Source organism: Oncorhynchus gorbuscha, linkage group LG13 (assembly GCF_021184085.1).
Source record: "Oncorhynchus gorbuscha isolate QuinsamMale2020 ecotype Even-year linkage group LG13, OgorEven_v1.0, whole genome shotgun sequence".
Lineage (NCBI taxonomy): Eukaryota > Metazoa > Chordata > Actinopteri > Salmoniformes > Salmonidae > Oncorhynchus > Oncorhynchus gorbuscha.
Window position 1 is genome coordinate 18487086 of NC_060185.1, and position 24171 is coordinate 18511256.

General features: G+C 48.9%; 1 protein-coding gene across 1 annotated transcript in view; it reads right to left on the reverse strand.

Annotated features, from left to right (window-relative positions):
• LOC123992555 (guanylate cyclase soluble subunit alpha-2-like) overlaps positions 1-24171 on the reverse strand; it is a 124526-nt gene that overhangs the window by 82954 nt on the left and 17401 nt on the right. The window contains exon 4 of the mRNA XM_046293769.1: positions 15354-16198. Within this exon, the coding sequence (XP_046149725.1) occupies positions 15354-16198 (845 nt within the window). The remainder of the gene's footprint in view (positions 1-15353; positions 16199-24171) is intronic.

The window sequence follows — 24171 nt, forward strand, 5'->3', positions numbered from 1 at the left end:
GAGAGCAGTGTGTGTAGCTTGCTGACAGAGGAGACTGTAGATAGAGGATAGAGAGAAGTGAGCAGTGTGTGTAGCTTGCTGACAGAGGAGACTGTAGATAGAGGATAGAGAGAGAGCAGTGTGTGTAGCTTGCTGACAGAGGAGACTGTAGATAGAGGATAGAGAGAGAGCAGTGTGTGTAGCTTGCTGACAGAGGAGACTGTAGATAGAGGATAGAGAGAGAGCAGTGTGTGTAGCTTGCTGACAGAGGAGACTGTAGATAGAGGATAGAGAGAGAGCAGTGTGTGTAGCTTGCTGACAGAGGAGACTGTAGATAGAGGATAGAGAGAGAGCAGTGTGTGTAGCTTGCTGACAGAGGAGACTGTAGATAGAGGATAGAGAGAGCAGTGTGTGTAGCTTGCTGACAGAGGAGACTGTAGATAGAGGATAGTGAGAGCAGTGTGTGTAGCTTGCTGACAGAGGAGACTGTAGATAGAGGATAGAGAGAGCAGTGTGTGTAGCTTGCTGACAGAGGAGACTGTAGATAGAGGATAGAGAGAGAGCAGTGTGTGTAGCTTGCTGACAGAGGAGACTGTAGATAGAGGATAGAGAGAGCAGTGTGTGTAGCTTGCTGACAGAGGAGACTGTAGATAGAGGATAGTGAGAGCAGTGTGTGTAGCTTGCTGACAGAGGAGACTGTAGATAGAGGATAGAGAGAGCAGTGTGTGTAGCTTGCTGACAGAGGAGACTGTAGATAGAGGATAGAGAGAGCAGTGTGTGTAGCTTGCTGACAGAGGAGACTGTAGATAGAGGATAGAGAGAGCAGTGTGTGTAGCTTGCTGACAGAGGAGACTGTAGATAGAGGATAGTGAGAGCAGTGTGTGTAGCTTGCTGACAGAGGAGACTGTAGATAGAGGATAGAGAGAGAGCAGTGTGTGTAGCTTGCTGACAGAGGAGACTGTAGATAGAGGATAGAGAGAGCAGTGTGTGTAGCTTGCTGACAGAGGAGACTGTAGATAGAGGATAGTGAGAGCAGTGTGTGTAGCTTGCTGACAGAGGAGACTGTAGATAGAGGATAGTGAGAGCAGTGTGTGTAGCTTGCTGACAGAGGAGACTGTAGATAGAGGATAGAGAGAGCAGTGTGTGTAGCTTGCTGACAGAGGAGACTGTAGATAGAGGATAGAGAGAGCAGTGTGTGTAGCTTGCTGACAGAGGAGACTGTAGATAGAGGATAGAGAGAGCAGTGTGTGTAGCTTGCTGACAGAGGAGACTGTAGATAGAGGATAGAGAGAGCAGTGTGTGTAGCTTGCTGACAGAGGAGACTGTAGATAGAGGATAGAGAGAGAGCAGTGTGTGTAGCTTGCTGACAGAGGAGACTGTAGATAGAGGATAGAGAGAGAGCAGTGTGTGTAGCTTGCTGACAGAGGAGACTGTAGATAGAGGATAGTGAGAGCAGTGTGTGTAGCTTGCTGACAGAGGAGACTGTAGATAGAGGATAGTGAGAGCAGTGTGTGTAGCTTGCTGACAGAGGAGACTGTAGATAGAGGATAGTGAGAGAGCAGTGTGTGTAGCTTGCTGACAGAGGAGACTGTAGATAGAGGATAGAGAGAGAGCAGTGTGTGTAGCTTGCTGACAGAGGAGACTGTAGATAGAGGATAGTGAGAGCAGTGTGTGTAGCTTGCTGACAGAGGAGACTGTAGATAGAGGATAGTGAGAGCAGTGTGTGTAGCTTGCTGACAGAGGAGACTGTAGATAGAGGATAGTGAGAGCAGTGTGTGTAGCTTGCTGACAGAGGAGACTGTAGATAGAGGATAGAGAGAGCAGTGTGTGTAGCTTGCTGACAGAGGAGACTGTAGATAGAGGATAGAGAGAGCAGTGTGTGTAGCTTGCTGACAGAGGAGACTGTAGATAGAGGATAGAGAGAGAGCAGTGTGTGTAGCTTGCTGACAGAGGAGACTGTAGATAGAGGATAGTGAGAGCAGTGTGTGTAGCTTGCTGACAGAGGAGACTGTAGATAGAGGATAGAGAGAGAGCAGTGTGTGTAGCTTGCTGACAGAGGAGACTGTAGATAGAGGATAGTGAGAGCAGTGTGTGTAGCTTGCTGACAGAGGAGACTGTAGATAGAGGATAGTGAGAGCAGTGTGTGTAGCTTGCTGACAGAGGAGACTGTAGATAGAGGATAGTGAGAGCAGTGTGTGTAGCTTGCTGACAGAGGAGACTGTAGATAGAGGATAGTGAGAGCAGTGTGTGTAGCTTGCTGACAAAAGAGAATGTTGATAGAGGATAGAGAGAGCAGTGTGTGTAGCTTGCTGACAGAGGAGACTGTAGATAGAGGATAGAGAGAGCAGTGTGTGTAGCTTGCTGACAGAGGAGACTGTAGATAGAGGATAGAGAGAGAGAGCAGTGTGTGTAGCTTGCTGACAGAGGAGACTGTAGATAGAGGATAGTGAGAGCAGTGTGTGTAGCTTGCTGACAGAGGAGACTGTAGATAGAGGATAGTGAGAGCAGTGTGTGTAGCTTGCTGACAGAGGAGACTGTAGATAGAGGATAGTGAGAGCAGTGTGTGTAGCTTGCTGACAGAGGAGACTGTAGATAGAGGATAGTGAGAGCAGTGTGTGTAGCTTGCTGACAGAGGAGACTGTAGATAGAGGATAGTGAGAGCAGTGTGTGTAGCTTGCTGACAGAGGAGACTGTAGATAGAGGATAGAGAGAGAGCAGTGTGTGTAGCTTGCTGACAGAGGAGACTGTAGATAGAGGATAGTGAGAGCAGTGTGTGTAGCTTGCTGACAGAGGAGACTGTAGATAGAGGATAGTGAGAGCAGTGTGTGTAGCTTGCTGACAGAGGAGACTGTAGATAGAGGATAGAGAGAGCAGTGTGTGTAGCTTGCTGACAGAGGAGACTGTAGATAGAGGATAGTGAGAGCAGTGTGTGTAGCTTGCTGACAGAGGAGACTGTAGATAGAGGATAGAGAGAGCAGTGTGTGTAGCTTGCTGACAGAGGAGACTGTAGATAGAGGATAGAGAGAGCAGTGTGTGTAGCTTGCTGACAGAGGAGACTGTAGATAGAGGATAGAGAGACTGTAGATAGAGGAGCAGTGTGTGTAGCTTGCTGACAGAGGAGACTGTAGATAGAGGATAGTGAGAGCAGTGTGTGTAGCTTGCTGACAGAGGAGACTGTAGATAGAGGATAGTGAGAGCAGTGTGTGTAGCTTGCTGACAGAGGAGACTGTAGATAGAGGATAGTGAGAGCAGTGTGTGTAGCTTGCTGACAGAGGAGACTGTAGATAGAGGATAGTGAGAGCAGTGTGTGTAGCTTGCTGACAGAGGAGACTGTAGATAGAGGATAGAGAGAGCAGTGTGTGTAGCTTGCTGACAGAGGAGACTGTAGATAGAGGATAGAGAGAGCAGTGTGTGTAGCTTGCTGACAGAGGAGACTGTAGATAGAGGATAGTGAGAGCAGTGTGTGTAGCTTGCTGACAGAGGAGACTGTAGATAGAGGATAGTGAGAGCAGTGTGTGTAGCTTGCTGACAGAGGAGACTGTAGATAGAGGATAGTGAGAGCAGTGTGTGTAGCTTGCTGACAGAGGAGACTGTAGATAGAGGATAGTGAGAGCAGTGTGTGTAGCTTGCTGACAGAGGAGACTGTAGATAGAGGATAGTGAGAGCAGTGTGTGTAGCTTGCTGACAGAGGAGACTGTAGATAGAGGATAGTGAGAGCAGTGTGTGTAGCTTGCTGACAGAGGAGACTGTAGATAGAGGATAGAGAGAGCAGTGTGTGTAGCTTGCTGACAGAGGAGACTGTAGATAGAGGATAGAGAGAGCAGTGTGTGTAGCTTGCTGACAGAGGAGACTGTAGATAGAGGATAGTGAGAGCAGTGTGTGTAGCTTGCTGACAGAGGAGACTGTAGATAGAGGATAGTGAGAGCAGTGTGTGTAGCTTGCTGACAGAGGAGACTGTAGATAGAGGATAGTGAGAGCAGTGTGTGTAGCTTGCTGACAGAGGAGACTGTAGATAGAGGATAGTGAGAGCAGTGTGTGTAGCTTGCTGACAGAGGAGACTGTAGATAGAGGATAGAGAGAGCAGTGTGTGTAGCTTGCTGACAGAGGAGACTGTAGATAGAGGATAGAGAGAGCAGTGTGTGTAGCTTGCTGACAGAGGAGACTGTAGATAGAGGATAGAGAGAGCAGTGTGTGTAGCTTGCTGACAGAGGAGACTGTAGATAGAGGATAGAGAGAGAGAGCAGTGTGTGTAGCTTGCTGACAGAGGAGACTGTAGATAGAGGATAGAGAGAGCAGTGTGTGTAGCTTGCTGACAGAGGAGACTGTTGATAGAGGATAGAGAGAGAGAGCAGTGTGTGTAGCTTGCTGACAGAGGAGACTGTAGATAGAGGATAGAGAGAGCAGTGTGTGTAGCTTGCTGACAGAGGAGACTGTTGATAGAGGATAGAGAGAGAGAGCAGTGTGTGTAGCTTGCTGACAGAGGAGACTGTAGATAGAGGATAGAGAGAGCAGTGTGTGTAGCTTGCTGACAGAGGAGACTGTAGATAGAGGATAGTGAGAGCAGTGTGTGTAGCTTGCTGACAGAGGAGACTGTTGATAGAGGATAGAGAGAGAGAGCAGTGTGTGTAGCTTGCTGACAGAGGAGACTGTAGATAGAGGATAGAGAGAGCAGTGTGTGTAGCTTGCTGACAGAGGAGACTGTAGATAGAGGATAGAGAGAGCAGTGTGTGTAGCTTGCTGACAGAGGAGACTGTAGATAGAGGATAGAGAGAGCAGTGTGTGTAGCTTGCTGACAGAGGAGACTGTAGATAGAGGATAGAGAGAGCAGTGTGTGTAGCTTGCTGACAGAGGAGACTGTAGATAGAGGATAGAGAGAGCAGTGTGTGTAGCTTGCTGACAGAGGAGACTGTAGATAGAGGATAGAGAGAGCAGTGTGTGTAGCTTGCTGACAGAGGAGACTGTAGATAGAGGATAGTGAGAGCAGTGTGTGTAGCTTGCTGACAGAGGAGACTGTAGATAGAGGATAGAGAGAGCAGTGTGTGTAGCTTGCTGACAGAGGAGACTGTAGATAGAGGATAGTGAGAGCAGTGTGTGTAGCTTGCTGACAGAGGAGACTGTAGATAGAGGATAGTGAGAGCAGTGTGTGTAGCTTGCTGACAGAGGAGACTGTAGATAGAGGATAGTGAGAGCAGTGTGTGTAGCTTGCTGACAGAGGAGACTGTAGATAGAGGATAGTGAGAGCAGTGTGTGTAGCTTGCTGACAGAGGAGACTGTAGATAGAGGATAGAGAGAGCAGTGTGTGTAGCTTGCTGACAGAGGAGACTGTAGATAGAGGATAGTGAGAGCAGTGTGTGTAGCTTGCTGACAGAGGAGACTGTAGATAGAGGATAGAGAGAGCAGTGTGTGTAGCTTGCTGACAGAGGAGACTGTAGATAGAGGATAGTGAGAGCAGTGTGTGTAGCTTGCTGACAGAGGAGACTGTAGATAGAGGATAGAGAGAGCAGTGTGTGTAGCTTGCTGACAGAGGAGACTGTAGATAGAGGATAGTGAGAGCAGTGTGTGTAGCTTGCTGACAGAGGAGACTGTAGATAGAGGATAGTGAGAGCAGTGTGTGTAGCTTGCTGACAGAGGAGACTGTAGATAGAGGATAGAGAGAGCAGTGTGTGTAGCTTGCTGACAGAGGAGACTGTAGATAGAGGATAGTGAGAGCAGTGTGTGTAGCTTGCTGACAGAGGAGACTGAGAGAGCAGATGACAGAGGAGACTGGATAGATAGAGAGCAGTGTGTGTAGCTTGCTGACAGAGGAGACTGTAGATAGAGGATAGTGAGAGCAGTGTGTGTAGCTTGCTGACAGAGGAGACTGTAGATAGAGGATAGAGAGAGCAGTGTGTGTAGCTTGCTGACAGAGGAGACTGTAGATAGAGGATAGTGAGAGCAGTGTGTGTAGCTTGCTGACAGAGGAGACTGTAGATAGAGGATAGAGAGAGCAGTGTGTGTAGCTTGCTGACAGAGGAGACTGTAGATAGAGGATAGTGAGAGCAGTGTGTGTAGCTTGCTGACAGAGGAGACTGTAGATAGAGGATAGAGAGAGCAGTGTGTGTAGCTTGCTGACAGAGGAGACTGTTGATAGAGAGGAGCAGAGAGAGCAGTGTGTGTAGCTTGCTGACAGAGGAGACTGTAGATAGAGGATAGAGAGAGCAGTGTGTGTAGCTTGCTGACAGAGGAGACTGTAGATAGAGGATAGTGAGAGCAGTGTGTGTAGCTTGCTGACAGAGGAGACTGTAGATAGAGGATAGAGAGAGAGCAGTGTGTGTAGCTTGCTGACAGAGGAGACTGTAGATAGAGGATAGAGAGAGCAGTGTGTGTAGCTTGCTGACAGAGGAGACTGTAGATAGAGGATAGAGAGAGCAGTGTGTGTAGCTTGCTGACAGAGGAGACTGTAGATAGAGGATAGAGAGAGCAGTGTGTGTAGCTTGCTGACAGAGGAGACTGTAGATAGAGGATAGAGAGAGCAGAGGAGACTGTAGTGTGTGTAGCTTGCTGACAGAGGAGACTGTAGATAGAGGATAGAGAGAGCAGTGTGTGTAGCTTGCTGACAGAGGAGACTGTAGATAGAGGATAGAGAGAGCAGTGTGTGTAGCTTGCTGACAGAGGAGACTGTAGATAGAGGATAGTGAGAGCAGTGTGTGTAGCTTGCTGACAGAGGAGACTGTAGATAGAGGATAGTGAGAGCAGTGTGTGTAGCTTGCTGACAGAGGAGACTGTAGATAGAGGATAGTGAGAGCAGTGTGTGTAGCTTGCTGACAGAGGAGACTGTAGATAGAGGATAGTGAGAGCAGTGTGTGTAGCTTGCTGACAGAGGAGACTGTAGATAGAGGATAGTGAGAGCAGTGTGTGTAGCTTGCTGACAGAGGAGACTGTAGATAGAGGATAGTGAGAGCAGTGTGTGTAGCTTGCTGACAGAGGAGACTGTAGATAGAGGATAGAGAGAGCAGTGTGTGTAGCTTGCTGACAGAGGAGACTGTAGATAGAGGATAGTGAGAGCAGTGTGTGTAGCTTGCTGACAGAGGAGACTGTAGATAGAGGATAGTGAGAGCAGTGTGTGTAGCTTGCTGACAGAGGAGACTGTAGATAGAGGATAGAGAGAGCAGTGTGTGTAGCTTGCTGACAGAGGAGACTGTAGATAGAGGATAGTGAGAGCAGTGTGTGTAGCTTGCTGACAGAGGAGACTGTAGATAGAGGATAGTGAGAGCAGTGTGTGTAGCTTGCTGACAGAGGAGACTGTAGATAGAGGATAGTGAGAGCAGTGTGTGTAGCTTGCTGACAGAGGAGACTGTAGATAGAGGATAGTGAGAGCAGTGTGTGTAGCTTGCTGACAGAGGAGACTGTAGATAGAGGATAGAGAGAGCAGTGTGTGTAGCTTGCTGACAGAGGAGACTGTAGATAGAGGATAGAGAGAGCAGTGTGTGTAGCTTGCTGACAGAGGAGACTGTAGATAGAGGATAGAGAGAGAGCAGTGTGTGTAGCTTGCTGACAGAGGAGACTGTAGATAGAGGATAGTGAGAGCAGTGTGTGTAGCTTGCTGACAGAGGAGACTGTAGATAGAGGATAGTGAGAGCAGTGTGTGTAGCTTGCTGACAGAGGAGACTGTAGATAGAGGATAGTGAGAGCAGTGTGTGTAGCTTGCTGACAGAGGAGACTGTAGATAGAGGATAGTGAGAGCAGTGTGTGTAGCTTGCTGACAGAGGAGACTGTAGATAGAGGATAGTGAGAGCAGTGTGTGTAGCTTGCTGACAGAGGAGACTGTAGATAGAGGATAGAGAGAGAGCAGTGTGTGTAGCTTGCTGACAGAGGAGACTGTAGATAGAGGATAGTGAGAGCAGTGTGTGTAGCTTGCTGACAGAGGAGACTGTAGATAGAGGATAGTGAGAGCAGTGTGTGTAGCTTGCTGACAGAGGAGACTGTAGATAGAGGATAGTGAGAGCAGTGTGTGTAGCTTGCTGACAGAGGAGACTGTAGATAGAGGAGAGAGAGCAGTGTGAGCAGTGTGTGTAGCTTGCTGACAGAGGAGACTGTAGATAGAGGATAGAGAGAGCAGTGTGTGTAGCTTGCTGACAGAGGAGACTGTAGATAGAGGATAGAGAGAGCAGTGTGTGTAGCTTGCTGACAGAGGAGACTGTAGATAGAGGATAGAGAGAGAGCAGTGTGTGTAGCTTGCTGACAGAGGAGACTGTAGATAGAGGATAGTGAGAGCAGTGTGTGTAGCTTGCTGACAGAGGAGACTGTAGATAGAGGATAGTGAGAGCAGTGTGTGTAGCTTGCTGACAGAGGAGACTGTAGATAGAGGATAGTGAGAGCAGTGTGTGTAGCTTGCTGACAGAGGAGACTGTAGATAGAGGATAGTGAGAGCAGTGTGTGTAGCTTGCTGACAAAAGAGAATGTTGATAGAGGATAGAGAGAGCAGTGTGTGTAGCTTGCTGACAGAGGAGACTGTAGATAGAGGATAGAGAGAGCAGTGTGTGTAGCTTGCTGACAGAGGAGACTGTAGATAGAGGATAGTGAGAGCAGTGTGTGTAGCTTGCTGACAGAGGAGACTGTAGATAGAGGATAGAGAGAGCAGTGTGTGTAGCTTGCTGACAGAGGAGACTGTAGATAGAGGATAGTGAGAGCAGTGTGTGTAGCTTGCTGACAGAGGAGACTGTAGATAGAGGATAGTGAGAGCAGTGTGTGTAGCTTGCTGACAGAGGAGACTGTAGATAGAGGATAGTGAGAGCAGTGTGTGTAGCTTGCTGACAGAGGAGACTGTAGATAGAGGATAGTGAGAGCAGTGTGTGTAGCTTGCTGACAGAGGAGACTGTAGATAGAGGATAGAGAGAGCAGTGTGTGTAGCTTGCTGACAGAGGAGACTGTAGATAGAGGATAGAGAGAGCAGTGTGTGTAGCTTGCTGACAGAGGAGACTGTAGATAGAGGATAGTGAGAGCAGTGTGTGTAGCTTGCTGACAGAGGAGACTGTAGATAGAGGATAGTGAGAGCAGTGTGTGTAGCTTGCTGACAGAGGAGACTGTAGATAGAGGATAGAGAGAGCAGTGTGTGTAGCTTGCTGACAGAGGAGACTGTAGATAGAGGATAGTGAGAGAGTGTGTGTAGCTTGCTGACAGAGGAGACTGTAGATAGAGGATAGAGAGAGCAGTGTGTGTAGCTTGCTGACAGAGGAGACTGTAGATAGAGGATAGAGAGAGCAGTGTGTGTAGCTTGCTGACAGAGGAGACTGTAGATAGAGGATAGAGAGAGCAGTGTGTGTAGCTTGCTGACAGAGGAGACTGTAGATAGAGGATAGATAGAGGATAGAGAGCAGTGTGTGTAGCTTGCTGACAGAGGAGACTGTAGATAGAGGATAGAGAGAGCAGTGTGTGTAGCTTGCTGACAGAGGAGACTGTAGATAGAGGATAGAGAGAGCAGTGTGTGTAGCTTGCTGACAGAGGAGACTGTAGATAGAGGATAGAGAGAGCAGTGTGTGTAGCTTGCTGACAGAGGAGACTGTTGATAGAGGATAGAGGATAGAGAGAGCAGTGTGTGTAGCTTGCTGACAGAGGAGACTGTAGATAGAGGATAGAGAGAGCAGTGTGTGTAGCTTGCTGACAGAGGAGACTGTAGATAGAGGATAGAGAGAGCAGTGTGTGTAGCTTGCTGACTGAGAGCAGTGTGTGTAGCTTGCTGACAGAGGAGACTGTAGATAGAGGATAGATAGAGAGAGAGCAGTGTGTGTAGCTTGCTGACAGAGGAGACTGTAGATAGAGGATAGAGAGAGCAGTGTGTGTAGCTTGCTGACAGAGGAGACTGTAGATAGAGGATAGAGAGAGCAGTGTGTGTAGCTTGCTGACAGAGGAGACTGTAGATAGAGGATAGAGAGAGCAGTGTGTGTAGCTTGCTGACAGAGGAGACTGTAGATAGAGGATAGAGAGAGCAGTGTGTGTAGCTTGCTGACAGAGGAGACTGTAGATAGAGGATAGAGAGAGCAGTGTGTGTAGCTTGCTGACAGAGGAGACTGTAGATAGAGGATAGAGAGAGCAGTGTGTGTAGCTTGCTGACAGAGGAGACTGTAGATAGAGGATAGAGAGAGCAGTGTGTGTAGCTTGCTGACAGAGGAGACTGTAGATAGAGGATAGAGAGAGCAGTGTGTGTAGCTTGCTGACAGAGGAGACTGTAGATAGAGGATAGTGAGAGCAGTGTGTGTAGCTTGCTGACAGAGGAGACTGTAGATAGAGGATAGTAGCTTGCTGAGAGCAGTGTGTGTAGCTTGCTGACAGAGGAGACTGTAGATAGAGGATAGTGAGAGCAGTGTGTGTAGCTTGCTGACAGAGGAGACTGTAGATAGAGGATAGTGAGAGCAGTGTGTGTAGCTTGCTGACAGAGGAGACTGTAGATAGAGGATAGAGAGAGCAGTGTGTGTAGCTTGCTGACAGAGGAGACTGTAGATAGAGGATAGTGAGAGCAGTGTGTGTAGCTTGCTGACAGAGGAGACTGTAGATAGAGGACGGAGAGAGCAGTGTGTGTAGCTTGCTGACAGAGGAGACTGTAGATAGAGGATAGTGAGAGCAGTGTGTGTAGCTTGCTGACAGAGGAGACTGTAGATAGAGGATAGAGAGAGCAGTGTGTGTAGCTTGCTGACAGAGGAGACTGTAGATAGAGGATAGTGAGAGCAGTGTGTGTAGCTTGCTGACAGAGGAGACTGTAGATAGAGGATAGTGAGAGCAGTGTGTGTAGCTTGCTGACAGAGGAGACTGTAGATAGAGGATAGTGAGAGCAGTGTGTGTAGCTTGCTGACAGAGGAGACTGTAGATAGAGGATAGTGAGAGCAGTGTGTGTAGCTTGCTGACAGAGGAGACTGTAGATAGAGGATAGAGAGCAGAGCAGTGTGTGTAGCTTGCTGACAGAGGAGACTGTAGATAGAGGATAGTGAGAGCAGTGTGTGTAGCTTGCTGACAGAGGAGACTGTAGATAGAGGATAGTGAGAGCAGTGTGTGTAGCTTGCTGACAGAGGAGACTGTAGATAGAGGATAGTGAGAGCAGTGTGTGTAGCTTGCTGACAGAGGAGACTGTAGATAGAGGATAGAGAGAGCAGTGTGTGTAGCTTGCTGACAGAGGAGACTGTAGATAGAGGATAGTGAGAGCAGTGTGTGTAGCTTGCTGACAGAGGAGACTGTTGATAGAGGATAGAGAGAGAGAGCAGTGTGTGTAGCTTGCTGACAGAGGAGACTGTTGATAGAGGATAGAGAGAGAGAGCAGTGTGTGTAGCTTGCTGACAGAGGAGACTGTAGATAGAGGATAGAGAGAGCAGTGTGTGTAGCTTGCTGACAGAGGAGACTGTAGATAGAGGATAGTGAGAGCAGTGTGTGTAGCTTGCTGACAGAGGAGACTGTTGATAGACTGTAGATAGAGGATAGTGAGAGCAGTGTGTGTAGCTTGCTGACAGAGGAGACTGTAGATAGAGGATAGAGAGAGAGAGCAGTGTGTGTAGCTTGCTGACAGAGGAGACTGTAGATAGAGGATAGTGAGAGCAGTGTGTGTAGCTTGCTGACAGAGGAGACTGTAGATAGAGGATAGAGAGAGCAGTGTGTGTAGCTTGCTGACAGAGGAGACTGTAGATAGAGGATAGAGAGAGCAGTGTGTGTAGCTTGCTGACAGAGGAGACTGTAGATAGAGGATAGAGAGAGCAGTGTGTGTAGCTTGCTGACAGAGGAGACTGTAGATAGAGGATAGAGAGAGCAGTGTGTGTAGCTTGCTGACAGAGGAGACTGTAGATAGAGGATAGTGAGAGCAGTGTGTGTAGCTTGCTGACAGAGGAGACTGTAGATAGAGGATAGTGAGAGCAGTGTGTGTAGCTTGCTGACAGAGGAGACTGTAGATAGAGGATAGTGAGAGCAGTGTGTGTAGCTTGCTGACAGAGGAGACTGTAGATAGAGGATAGTGAGAGCAGTGTGTGTAGCTTGCTGACAGAGGAGACTGTAGATAGAGGATAGTGAGAGCAGTGTGTGTAGCTTGCTGACAGAGGAGACTGTAGATAGAGGATAGTGAGAGCAGTGTGTGTAGCTTGCTGACAGAGGAGACTGTAGATAGAGGACGGAGAGAGCAGTGTGTGTAGCTTGCTGACAGAGGAGACTGTAGATAGAGGATAGTGAGAGCAGTGTGTGTAGCTTGCTGACAGAGGAGACTGTAGATAGAGGACGGAGAGAGCAGTGTGTGTAGCTTGCTGACAGAGGAGACTGTAGATAGAGGATAGTGAGAGCAGTGTGTGTAGCTTGCTGACAGAGGAGACTGTAGATAGAGGATAGAGAGAGCAGTGTGTGTAGCTTGCTGACAGAGGAGACTGTAGATAGAGGATAGTGAGAGCAGTGTGTGTAGCTTGCTGACAGAGGAGACTGTAGATAGAGGATAGTGAGAGCAGTGTGTGTAGCTTGCTGACAGAGGAGACTGTAGATAGAGGATAGTGAGAGCAGTGTGTGTAGCTTGCTGACAGAGGAGACTGTAGATAGAGGATAGTGAGAGCAGTGTGTGTAGCTTGCTGACAGAGGAGACTGTAGATAGAGGATAGAGAGAGCAGTGTGTGTAGCTTGCTGACAGAGGAGACTGTAGATAGAGGATAGTGAGAGCAGTGTGTGTAGCTTGCTGACAGAGGAGACTGTAGATAGAGGATAGAGAGAGCAGTGTGTGTAGCTTGCTGACAGAGGAGACTGTAGATAGAGGATAGTGAGAGCAGTGTGTGTAGCTTGCTGACAGAGGAGACTGTAGATAGAGGATAGAGAGAGCAGTGTGTGTAGCTTGCTGACAGAGGAGACTGTAGATAGAGGATAGTGAGAGCAGTGTGTGTAGCTTGCTGACAGAGGAGACTGTAGATAGAGGATAGAGAGAGCAGTGTGTGTAGCTTGCTGACAGAGGAGACTGTAGATAGAGGATAGTGAGAGCAGTGTGTGTAGCTTGCTGACAGAGGAGACTGTAGATAGAGGATAGAGAGAGCAGTGTGTGTAGCTTGCTGACAGAGGAGACTGTAGATAGAGGATAGTGAGAGCAGTGTGTGTAGCTTGCTGACAGAGGAGACTGTAGATAGAGGATAGTGAGAGCAGTGTGTGTAGCTTGCTGACAGAGGAGACTGTAGATAGAGGATAGTGAGAGCAGTGTGTGTAGCTTGCTGACAGAGGAGACTGTAGATAGAGGATAGTGAGAGCAGTGTGTGTAGCTTGCTGACAAAATAGACTGTTGATAGAGGATAGAGAGAGCAGTGTGTGTAGCTTGCTGACAGAGGAGACTGTAGATAGAGGATAGTGAGAGCAGTGTGTGCAGCTTGCTGACAGAGGAGACTGTAGATAGAGGATAGTGAGAGCAGTGTGTGTAGCTTGCTGACAAAATAGACTGTTGATAGAGGATAGAGAGAGCAGTGTGTGTAGCTTGCTGACAGAGGAGACTGTAGATAGAGGATAGTGAGAGCAGTGTGTGTAGCTTGCTGACAAAAGAGACTGTAGATAGAGGATAGAAAGAGCAGTGTGTGTAGCTTGCTGACAAAAGAGAATGTTGATAGAGGATAGTGAGAGCAGTGTGTGTAGCTTGCTGACAGAGGAGACTGTAGATAGAGGATAGTGAGAGCAGTGTGTGTAGCTTGCTGACAGAGGAGACTGTAGATAGAGGATAGTGAGAGCAGTGAGACTGTAGATAGAGGATAGTGAGAGCAGTGTGTGTAGCTTGCTGACAGAGGAGACTGTAGATAGAGGATAGTGAGAGCAGTGTGTGTGGCTTGCTGACAGAGGAGACTGTAGATAGAGGATAGAGAGAGAGCAGTGTGTGTAGCTTGCTGACAGAGGAGACTGTAGATAGAGGATAGAGAGAGAGAGCAGTGTGTGTAGCTTGCTGACAAAAGAGACTGTTGATAGAGGATAGAGAGAGAGCAGTGTGTGTAGCTTGCTGACAGAGGAGACTGTAGATAGAGGATAGAGAGAGCATTGTGTGTAGCTTGCTGACAGAGGAGACTGTAGATAGAGGATAGAGAGAGCAGTGTGTGTAGCTTGCTGACAGAGGAGGCTGTAGATAGAGGACGGAGAGAGCAGTGTGTGTAGCTTGCTGACAGAGGAGACTGTAGATAGAGGACGGAGAGAGCAGTGTGTGTAGCTTGCTGACAAAAGAGACTGTTGATAGAGGATAGAGAGAGAGCAGTGTGTGTAGCTTGCTGACAGAGGAGACTGTAGATAGAGGATAGAGAGAGCATTGTGTGTAGCTTGCTGACAGAGGAGACTGTAGATAGAGGACGGAGAGAGCAGTGTGTGTAGCTTGCTGACAGAGGAGGCTGTAGATAGAGGACGGAGAGAGCAGTGTGTGTAGCTTGCTGACAGAGGAGACTGTAGATAGAGGACGGAGAGAGCAGTGTGTGTAGCTTGCTGACAGAGGAGACTGTAGATAGAGGATAGAGAGAGCATTGTGTGTAGCTTGCTGACAGAGGAGACTGTAGATAGAGGACGGAGAGAGCAGTGTGTGTAGCTTGCTGACAGAGGAGACTGTAGATAGAGGATAGAGAGAGCATTGTGTGTAGCTTGCTGACAGAGGAGACTGTAGATAGAGGACGGAGAGAGCAGTGTGTGTAGCTTGCTGACAGAGGAGACTGTAGATAGAGGATAGAGAGAGAGCAGTGTGTGTAGCTTGCTGACAGAGGAGACTGTAGATAGAGGATAGAGAGAGAGCAGTGTGTGTAGCTTGCTGACAGAGGAGACTGTAGATAGAGGATAGAGAGAGAGCAGTGTGTGTAGCTTGCTGACAGAGGAGACTGTAGATAGAGGATAGAGAGAGAGCAGTGTGTGTAGCTTGCTGACAGAGGAGACTGTAGATAGAGGATAGAGAGAGAGCAGTGTGTGTAGCTTGCTGACAGAGGAGACTGTAGATAGAGGATAGAGAGAGAGCAGTGTGTGTAGCTTGCTGACAGAGGAGACTGTAGATAGAGGATAGAGAGAGCAGTGTGTGTAGCTTGCTGACAGAGGAGACTGTAGATAGAGGACGGAGAGAGCAGTGTGTGTAGCTTGCTGACAGAGGAGACTGTAGATAGAGGATAGAGAGAGCATTGTGTGTAGCTTGCTGACAGAGGAGACTGTAGATAGAGGATAGTGAGAGCAGTGTGTGTAGCTTGCTGACAGAGCAGACTGTAGATAGAGGACGGAGTGAGCATTGTGTGTAGCTTGCTGACAGAGGAGACTGTAGATAGAGGGCGGAGTGAGCAGTGTGTGTAGCTTGCTGACAGAGGAGACTGTAGATGGAGGATGTTATACAACAGGACCATTTTAGCCTCTTTTTCTGATGCGCCCACACACACACGTAGACACAGACAGTACATAAATACCTTCTCCTTGGTGCCTGACTGGGAGCAGTCTGGCCGGGTGCGGATGGTGAAGGGGGAGGCCAGGCGCAGCAGTATGGCCTGCAAGGTGGGCTGGATCCTGGGGGAGATGATCTCAAAACAGTCCCTGAAGGAGAGGGTCCGGTGAGGCTCGATCCGAGCCTGCCTCCTCAGACCTTCCCCTAGCTGTAGCAGCTCCATGCTGGGGCCCAGCACCAGGTGGAAGGGGAAGGCCCTGCAGAATGTTGCTGGACCGATGCGCAGAACAGTGGGGGAGAGGGACAGGGGCGGGAGGGTCTGCTTGGGGGTCTCTGTTGGAAGAGTGACCGAGGAGGGAGGGATGGAGGAAGGGGAGGGTGGGGTTTCTCTGATGAGGAAGGAGAGGCAGACGGGGGCAGATGGGGAAGGAGAGGGGGTCGGTGTAGGGGTGGAGTCTCCTCCTGAGTGTTCTGCATCCTCATTGGGTGACAAGGGCGCTAGGGGAGGGGCTTCCTTCACCACAACTTGGGAGTGGAAGATTCGGCGTGCGACGGCTCGGATCAGACCAGGCATAGCCAATCCCACTACAGGGGCGGGGTTAAAGCAATGGAGGAGGAGAAGCTTTCCTTCCACTCTCTCCCTTCCTCTTCCTCTCTCCTCCTCGTGAGGGTCTTTGCATTGAAAGGATGGGCTCTCTGAGGAGGCACGGCGTCCGGTCGAGGTTCTGATGTGTTCTAAGATGGCGTCAAAGCCGTTAAAGAAGTCCTGCAGGTTCCCTCCCACCGCTCTTAGAACTCGCTCGTTCTCCTCGAAACACAGACCGAAGAACTCCTCCCCGAAACGCTCCCTCAGCTCACAGAACTGCACACCTAGAACACAGCACCAGCAGAACATCAGGACAACACAAACACAACCTCAGAACCACACAAACACAACCTCAGGACAACACAAACACAACCTCAGGACAACACAAACACAACCTCAGGACAACACAAACACAACCTCAGGACAACACAATCACAACCTCAGGACAACACAATCACAACCTCAGGACAACACAACAACAACCTCAGGACAACACAAACACAACCTCAGGACAACACAAACACAACCTCAGGACAACACAAACACAACCTCAGGACAACACAAACACAACCTCAGGACAACACAAACACAACCTCAGAACCACACAAACACAACCTCAGGACAACACAACAACAACCTCAGGACAACACAACAACAACCTCAGGACAACACAAACACAACCTCAGGACAACACAAACACAACCTCAGGACAACACAATCACAACCTCAGGACAACACAAACACAACCTCAGGACAACACAACAACAACCTCAGGACAACACAACAACAACCTCAGGACAACACAACAACAACCTCAGGACAACACAAACACAACCTCAGAACCACACAAACACAACCTCAGGACAACACAAACACAACCTCAGAACCACACAAACACAACCTCAGGACAACACAACAACAACCTCAGGACAACACAACAACAACCTCAGGACACCGTAAGGACAACCACAACATCAAAGTAAACGAACACAGCTGGAGTGCCATGGGTGGGCCGTAGGGAGTTATTTACTGTGAAGGACAAGCAGAGCAGAACGCTGATCTAGAGTCAGCTTTAGAGCACGCACGCACACACACACACACACACACACACACACACACACACACACACACACACACACACTTGCTGTTTTTCTGACTGATCAGTCAACCCTGATGCATAACAAACAGAGAGAACAAAACAGGCTGGACAACACACATAAAAGGACAAACCACACACAGGTGGGTTAGGTAATGAGGGTATGGTGAGGAACATGCTGACATTTACAAGCATGTCACGGCTGAGACAGAGATGGAGAGAGGGAGGTTGACAGAAATGGAGAGAGGGAGGTAGACAGATGGTGGGAGGGAAGTAGACAGACGGAGAGAGGTAGACAGTATGAGGGAAGGAGGTAGAGGGAGATGGAAAGAGGTAGAAGTAGATGGAGGAAGGTAGAGGGAGATGGAGGTAGAGGGAGGGTGGGAGGTAGAGAGATATGGAGGGGGGATGTAGAGAGATGGAGGGGGGGAGGTAGACAGATGGAGGGAGGGAGATGGGGGAAGGAGGGATGAAGAGGGAGATGTTGCCACGAGAAAAGGGCAACCAGTGAAGAACAAACACCATTGTAAATACAACCCATATTTATGCTTATTCATTTTATCTTGTGTCATTTAACTATTTGTACATTGTATATATATATATAATATGACATTTGTAATGTCTTTACTGTTTTTAAACTTCTGTATGTGTAATGTTTACTGTTAATTTTTGTTGTTTTTCACTTTATATATTCACTTTGTATGTTGTCTACCTCACTTGCTTTGGCAATGTTAACACATGTTTCCCATGCCAATATAAAGCCCTTGAATTGAATTGAATTGAATTGAGATGGAGGGAGGAAGGTAGAGCGAAGGAGGTAGAGAGAGATGGGGGGAGGAGCATAGAGAGAGATTGAGGGGGAGGTAGAGAGACGGAGGGAGGGAGGAATGTAGTGCAAGGGAGGGAGAGAAATGGAGGGAGGAGGGTAGAGAGAGATTGAGGGGGGAGATAGAGAGAGACGGAGGGAGGGAAGGAGGGATGTAAGTGCAAGGGAGGGAGAGAGATGGAGGGAAGGAGAGAGATGGAGGGAAGTAGAGAGATGGAGGGAGAGAGGGAAGTAGAGAGAGGGAAGTAGAGAGGGAAGTAGAGAGATGGAAGGAGAGAGGTAGATAGAGAGATGGAGGGAGGTAGATGGAGGGAGAGGGAGGGAGGTAGAGAGATGGAGGGATATAGAGAGAGATGGAGGGAGGTAGAGAGAGATGGAGGGAAGCAGAGAGAGATGGAGGGAGGTAGAGAGAGACGGAGGGAGGTAGAGAGAGATGGAGGGAGGTAGAGAGAGATGGAGGGAGGGAGGTAGATGGAGGGAGGTAGAGAGAGAGAGATTGTGGGAGTGAGGTAGATGGAAATGGAGGGAGAGAGGAAGGGAGGTAGAGAGGTAAAGAGATGGAGGTAGAGAGAAATGGAGGGAGGGAGAGAGATGGAGGGAGGTAGATGGAGGGAGGGAGGTAGAGAGATGGAGGGAGGTAGATGGAGGGAGGGAGGTAGAGAGACGGAGGGAGGGAGGTAGAGAGGTAGAGAGATGGAGGTAGAGAGAAATGGAGGGAGGGAGAGAGATGGAGGGAGGTAGATGGAGGGAGGGAGGTAGAGAGATGGAGGGAGGTAGATGGAGGGAGGGAGGTAGAGAGATGGAGGGAGGTAGATGGAGGGAGGGAGGTAGAGAGATGGAGGGAGGTAGATGGAGGGAGGAGGTAGAGAGATGGAGGGAGAGAGGTAGATGGAGATGATGGAGGGAGGTAGAGAGATGGAGGGAGGGAGGTAGATGGAGATGATGGAGGGAGGTAGAGAGATGGAGGGAGGGAGGTAGAGAGATGGAGGGAGAACACTGAGGAACAGGTTGTGCTTTAACCTAATAACCATCAGTACTTCAGCACAAGACAGAAGGATGGAGGGGGAGGAGAGAAAGGGATTAGGGAAGAGGGGGGAGGGAGGAGAGAGAGGGATTAGGGAAGAGGAGGGAGGGAGGAGAGAGAGGGATTAGGGAAGAGGAGGGAGGTAGGAGAGAGAGGGATTAGGGAAGAGGAGGGAGGTAGGAGAGAGAGGGATTAGGGAAGAGGAGGAAGGTAGGAGAGCCAGGAAAAGGAGAGGAAGGAGGAGAGAGAGGGATTAGGGAAGAGGAGGGATGGAGGAGAGAGAGGGATTAGGGAAGAGGAGGGATGGAGGAGAGAGAGGGATTAGGGAAGAGGAGGGAGGGAGGGAGGAGAGAGAGAGAGGGATTATGGAAGAGGAGGGAGGTAGGAGAGCCAGGAAAGGGAGAGGAAGGAGGAGAGAGAGGGATTAGGGAAGAGGAGGGAGGTAGGAGAGCCAGGAAAGGGAGAGGAAGGAGGAGAGAGAGGGATTAGGGAAGAGGAGGGAGGTAGGAGAGCCAGGAAAGGGAGAGGAAGGAGGAGAGAGAGGGATTAGGGAAGAGGAGGGAGGTAGGAGAGCCAGGAAAGGGAGAGGAAGGAGGAGAGAGAGGGATTAGGGAAGAGGAGGGAGGTAGGAGAGCCAGGAAAGGGAGAGGAAGGAGGAGAGAGAGGGATTAGGGAAGAGGAGGGAGGTAGGAGAGCCAGGAAAGGGAGAGAAAGGAAGAGAGAAAGATAAAAGCAGAAAGAGGTCAAGAAGAGTGTGTTTGCCAGAGCTCCACCAAGATGTGTCTCCTCATTAGAAGGTAGCTGTAGGGTGTGAGGGGTTCATGTGCATGTGTGTGGAGGTGTTGCTTTTAGTTGCAAAGTGCAACTGAATAATTATTCTAGTGTAAACATTATAAATCACACACCTATTCCACACACAGCTTTATTTTTGTGAAATGTCAGGAATTATTGGTGAGTCAAACTGACACACACACACATTTGGACATAAATCAAACCCTTATACATCAAAAAGCACACACTATCCCTTACTAAGCATAGTTAGCAGACAGCACTAATCAAACCCTGATACATCAAAAAGCACACACTATCCCTTACTAAGCATAGTTAGCAGACAGCACCAATCAAACCCTGATACATCAAAAAGCACACACTATCCCTTACTAAGCATAGTTAGCAGACAGCACCAATCAAACCCTGATACATCAAAAAGCACACACTATCCCTTACTAAGCATAGTTAGCAGACAGCACCAATCAAACCCTGATACATCAAAAAGCACACACTATCCCTTACTAAGCATAGTTAGCAGACAGCACCAATCAAACCCTGATGCATCAAAAAGCACACACTATCCCTTACTAAGCATAGTTAGCAGACAGCACTAATCAAACCCTGATGCATCAAAAAGCACACACTATCCCTTACTAAGCATAGTTAGCAGACAGCACTAATCAAACCCTGATGCATCAAAAAGCACACACTATCCCTTACTAAGCATGGTTAGCAGACAGCATTAATCAAATCCTGAAACATCAAAAAGCACACACTATCCCTTACTAAGCATAGTTAGCAGACAGCATTAATCAAATCCTGAAACATCAAAAAGCACACACTAACCCTTACTAAGCATAGTTAGCAGACAGCACTAATCAAATCCTGAAACATCAAAAAGCACACACTATCCCTTACTAAGCATAGTTAGCAGACAGCATTAATCAAATCCTGAAACATCAAAAAGCACACACTATCCCTTACTAAGCATGGTTAGCAGACAGCATTAATCAAATCCTGAAACATCTAAAAAAGCACACACTATCCCTTTTACTAAGCATAGTTAGCAGACAGCATTAATCAAATCCTGAAACATCAAAAGCACACACTAGAAACCCTTACTAAGCATAGTTAGCAGACAGCACTAATCAAATCCTGAAACATCAAAAAATTTACACACACTATCCCTTACTAAGCATAGTTAGCCAACAGCATTAATCAAATCCTGAAACATCATTCCGCTTCGCTCCAAAAGCACACATTTTATCCATTACAGTACAACGGTTTAAGCATAGTTAGCAGACAGCATTAATCAAATCCTGAAACATCAAAAAGCACACACTATCCCAACGTAATCAACACTGCTAGCTAGCCAGCTAGCCCCCGAATAGCAGCACTGTAGAAACTATTACACTCAACGGAACGACTTGATTAGTGTAGTGTCAACAACGCAGCCACTGCCAGCTAGCCTACAAAGTCAACAACGCAGCCACTGCCAGCTAGCCTACTTCAGCAGTACTGTATCATTTTAATCATTTTAGTCAATAAGATTCTTGCTACGTAAGCTTAACTTTCTGAACATTTGAGACGTGTAGTCCACTTGTCATTCCAATCTCATTTGCATTAGCGTAGCCTCTTCTGTAGCCTGTCAACTATGTGTCTGTCTATCCCTGTTCTCTCCTCTCTGCACAGACCATACAAACGCTCCACACCGCGTGGCCGCGGCCACCCTAATCTGGTGGTCCCAGCGCGCACGACCCACGTGGAGTTCCAGGTCTCCGGTAGCCTCTGGAACTGCCGATCTGCGGCCAACAAGGCAGAGTTCATCTCAGCCTATGCCTCCCACCAGTCCCTCGACTTCTTGGCACTGACGGAAACATGGATCACCACAGATAACACTGCTACTCCTACTGCTCTCTCTTCGTCCGCCCACGTGTTCTCGCACACCCCGAGAGCTTCTGGTCAGCGGGGTGGTGGCACCGGGATCCTCATCTCTCCCAAGTGGTCATTCTCTCTTTCTCCCCTTACCCATCTGTCTATCGCCTCCTTTGAATTCCATGCTGTCACAGTTACCAGCCCTTTCAAGCTTAACATCCTTATCATTTATCGCCCTCCAGGTTCCCTCGGAGAGTTCATCAATGAGCTTGATGCCTTGATAAGCTCCTTTCCTGAGGACGGCTCACCTCTCACAGTTCTGGGCGACTTTAACCTCCCCACGTCTACCTTTGACTCATTCCTCTCTGCCTCCTTCTTTCCACTCCTCTCCTCTTTTGACCTCACCCTCTCACCTCCCCCTACTCACAAGGCAGGCAATACGCTCGACCTCATCTTTACTAGATGCTGTTCTTCCACTAACCTCATTGCAACTCCCCTCCAAGTCTCCGACCACTACCTTGTATCCTTTTCCCTCTCGCTCTCATCCAACACTTCCCACACTGCCCCTACTCGGATGGTATCGCACCGTCCCAACCTTCGCTCTCTCTCCCCGCTACTCTCTCCTCTTCCATCCTATCATCTCTTCCCTCTGCTCAAACCTTCTCCAACCTATCTCCTGATTCTGCCTCCTCAACCCTCCTCTCCTCCCTTTCTGCATCCTTTGACTCTCTATGTCCCCTATCCTCCAGGCCGGCTCGGTCCTCCCGCTCCGTGGCTCGACGACTCATTGCGAGCTCACAGAACAGGGCTCCGGGCAGCCGAGCGGATATGGAGGAAAACTCGCCTCCCTGCGGACCTGGCATCCTTTCACTCCCTCCTCTCTACATTTTCCTCCTCTGTCTCTGCTGCTAAAGCCACTTTCTACCACTCTAAATTCCAAGCATCTGCCTCTAACCCTAGGAAGCTCTTTGCCACCTTCTCCCTCCTGAATCCTCCTCCCCCCCTCCTCCCTCTCTGCAGATTACTTCGTCAACCATTTTGAAAAGAAGGTCGACGACATCCGATCCTCATTTGCTAAGTCAAACGACACCGCTGGTTCTGCTCACACTGCCCTACCCTGTGCTCTGACCTCTTTCTCCCCTCTCTCTCCAGATGAAATCTCGCGTCTTGTGACGGCCGGCCGCCCAACAACCTGCCCGCTTGACCCTATCCCCTCCTCTCTTCTCCAGACCATTTCCGGAGACCTTCTCCCTTACCTCACCTCGCTCAACAACTCATCCCTGACCGCTGGATACGTCCCTTCCGTCTTCAAGAGAGCGAGAGTTGCACCCCTTCTGAAAAAACCTACACTCGATCCCTCCGATGTCAACAACTGCTCCGATGATCAGGCCATACACCCAAACAAGGGCACTGCGTTCATCCACCTCTGGCCTGCTCGCCTCCCTACCACTGAGGAAGTACAGTTCCCGCTCAGCCCAGTCAAAACTGTTCGCTGCTCTGGCCCCCCAATGGTGGAACAAACTCCCTCACGACGCCAGGACAGCGGAGTCAATCACCACCTTCCGGAGACACCTGAAACCCCACCTCTTTAAGGAATACCTAGGATAGGATAAAGTAATCCTTCTCACCCCCCCCCCTTTAAGATTTAGATGCACTATTGTAAAGTGACTGTTCTACTGGATGTCATAAGGTGAATGCACAAATTTGTAAGTCGCTCTAGATAAGAGCATCTGCTAAATGACTTAAATGTAATGTAAATGTAACTACAGACCAGTATCCCTTCTTTCTTTTCTCTCCAAAACTCTTGAACGTGCCGTCCTTGGCCAGCTCTCCCGCTATCTCTCTCAGAATGACCTTCTTGATCCAAATCAGTCAGGTTTCAAGACTAGTCATTCAACTGAGACTGCTCTTCTCTGTATCACGGAGGCGCTCCGCACTTCTAAAGCTAACTCTCTCTCCTCTGCTCTCATCCTTCTAGACCTATCGGCCGCCTTCGATACTGTGAACCATCAGATCCTCCTATCCACCCTCTCCGAGTTGGGCATCTCCGGCACGGCCCACGCTTGGATTGCGTCCTACCTGACAGGTCGCTCCTACCAGGTGGCGTGGCGAGAATCTGTCTCCTCACCACGCGCTCTCACCACTGGTGTCCCCCAGGGCTCTGTTCTAGGCCCTCTCCTATTCTCGCCATACACCAAGTCACTTGGCTCTGTCATAACCTCACATGGTCTCTACTATCATTGCTATGCAGACGACACACAATTAATCTTCTCCTTTCCCCCTTCTGATGACCAGGTGGCGAATCGCATCTCTGCATGTCTGGAAGACATATCAGTGTGGATGACGGATCACCACCTCAAGCTGAACCTCGGCAAGACGGAGCTGCTCTTCCTCCCGGGGAAGGACTGCCCGTTCCATGATCTCGCCATCACGGTTGACAACTCCATTGTGTCCTCCTCCCAGAGCGCTAAGAACCTTGGCGTGATCCTGGACAACACCCTGTCGTTCTCAACTAACATCAAGGCGGTGGCCCGTTCCTGTAGGTTCATGCTCTACAATATCCGCAGAGTACGACCCTGCCTCACACAGGAAGCGGCGCAGGTCCTAATCCAGGCACTCGTCATCTCCCATCTGGATTACTGCAACTCGCTGTTGGCTGGGCTCC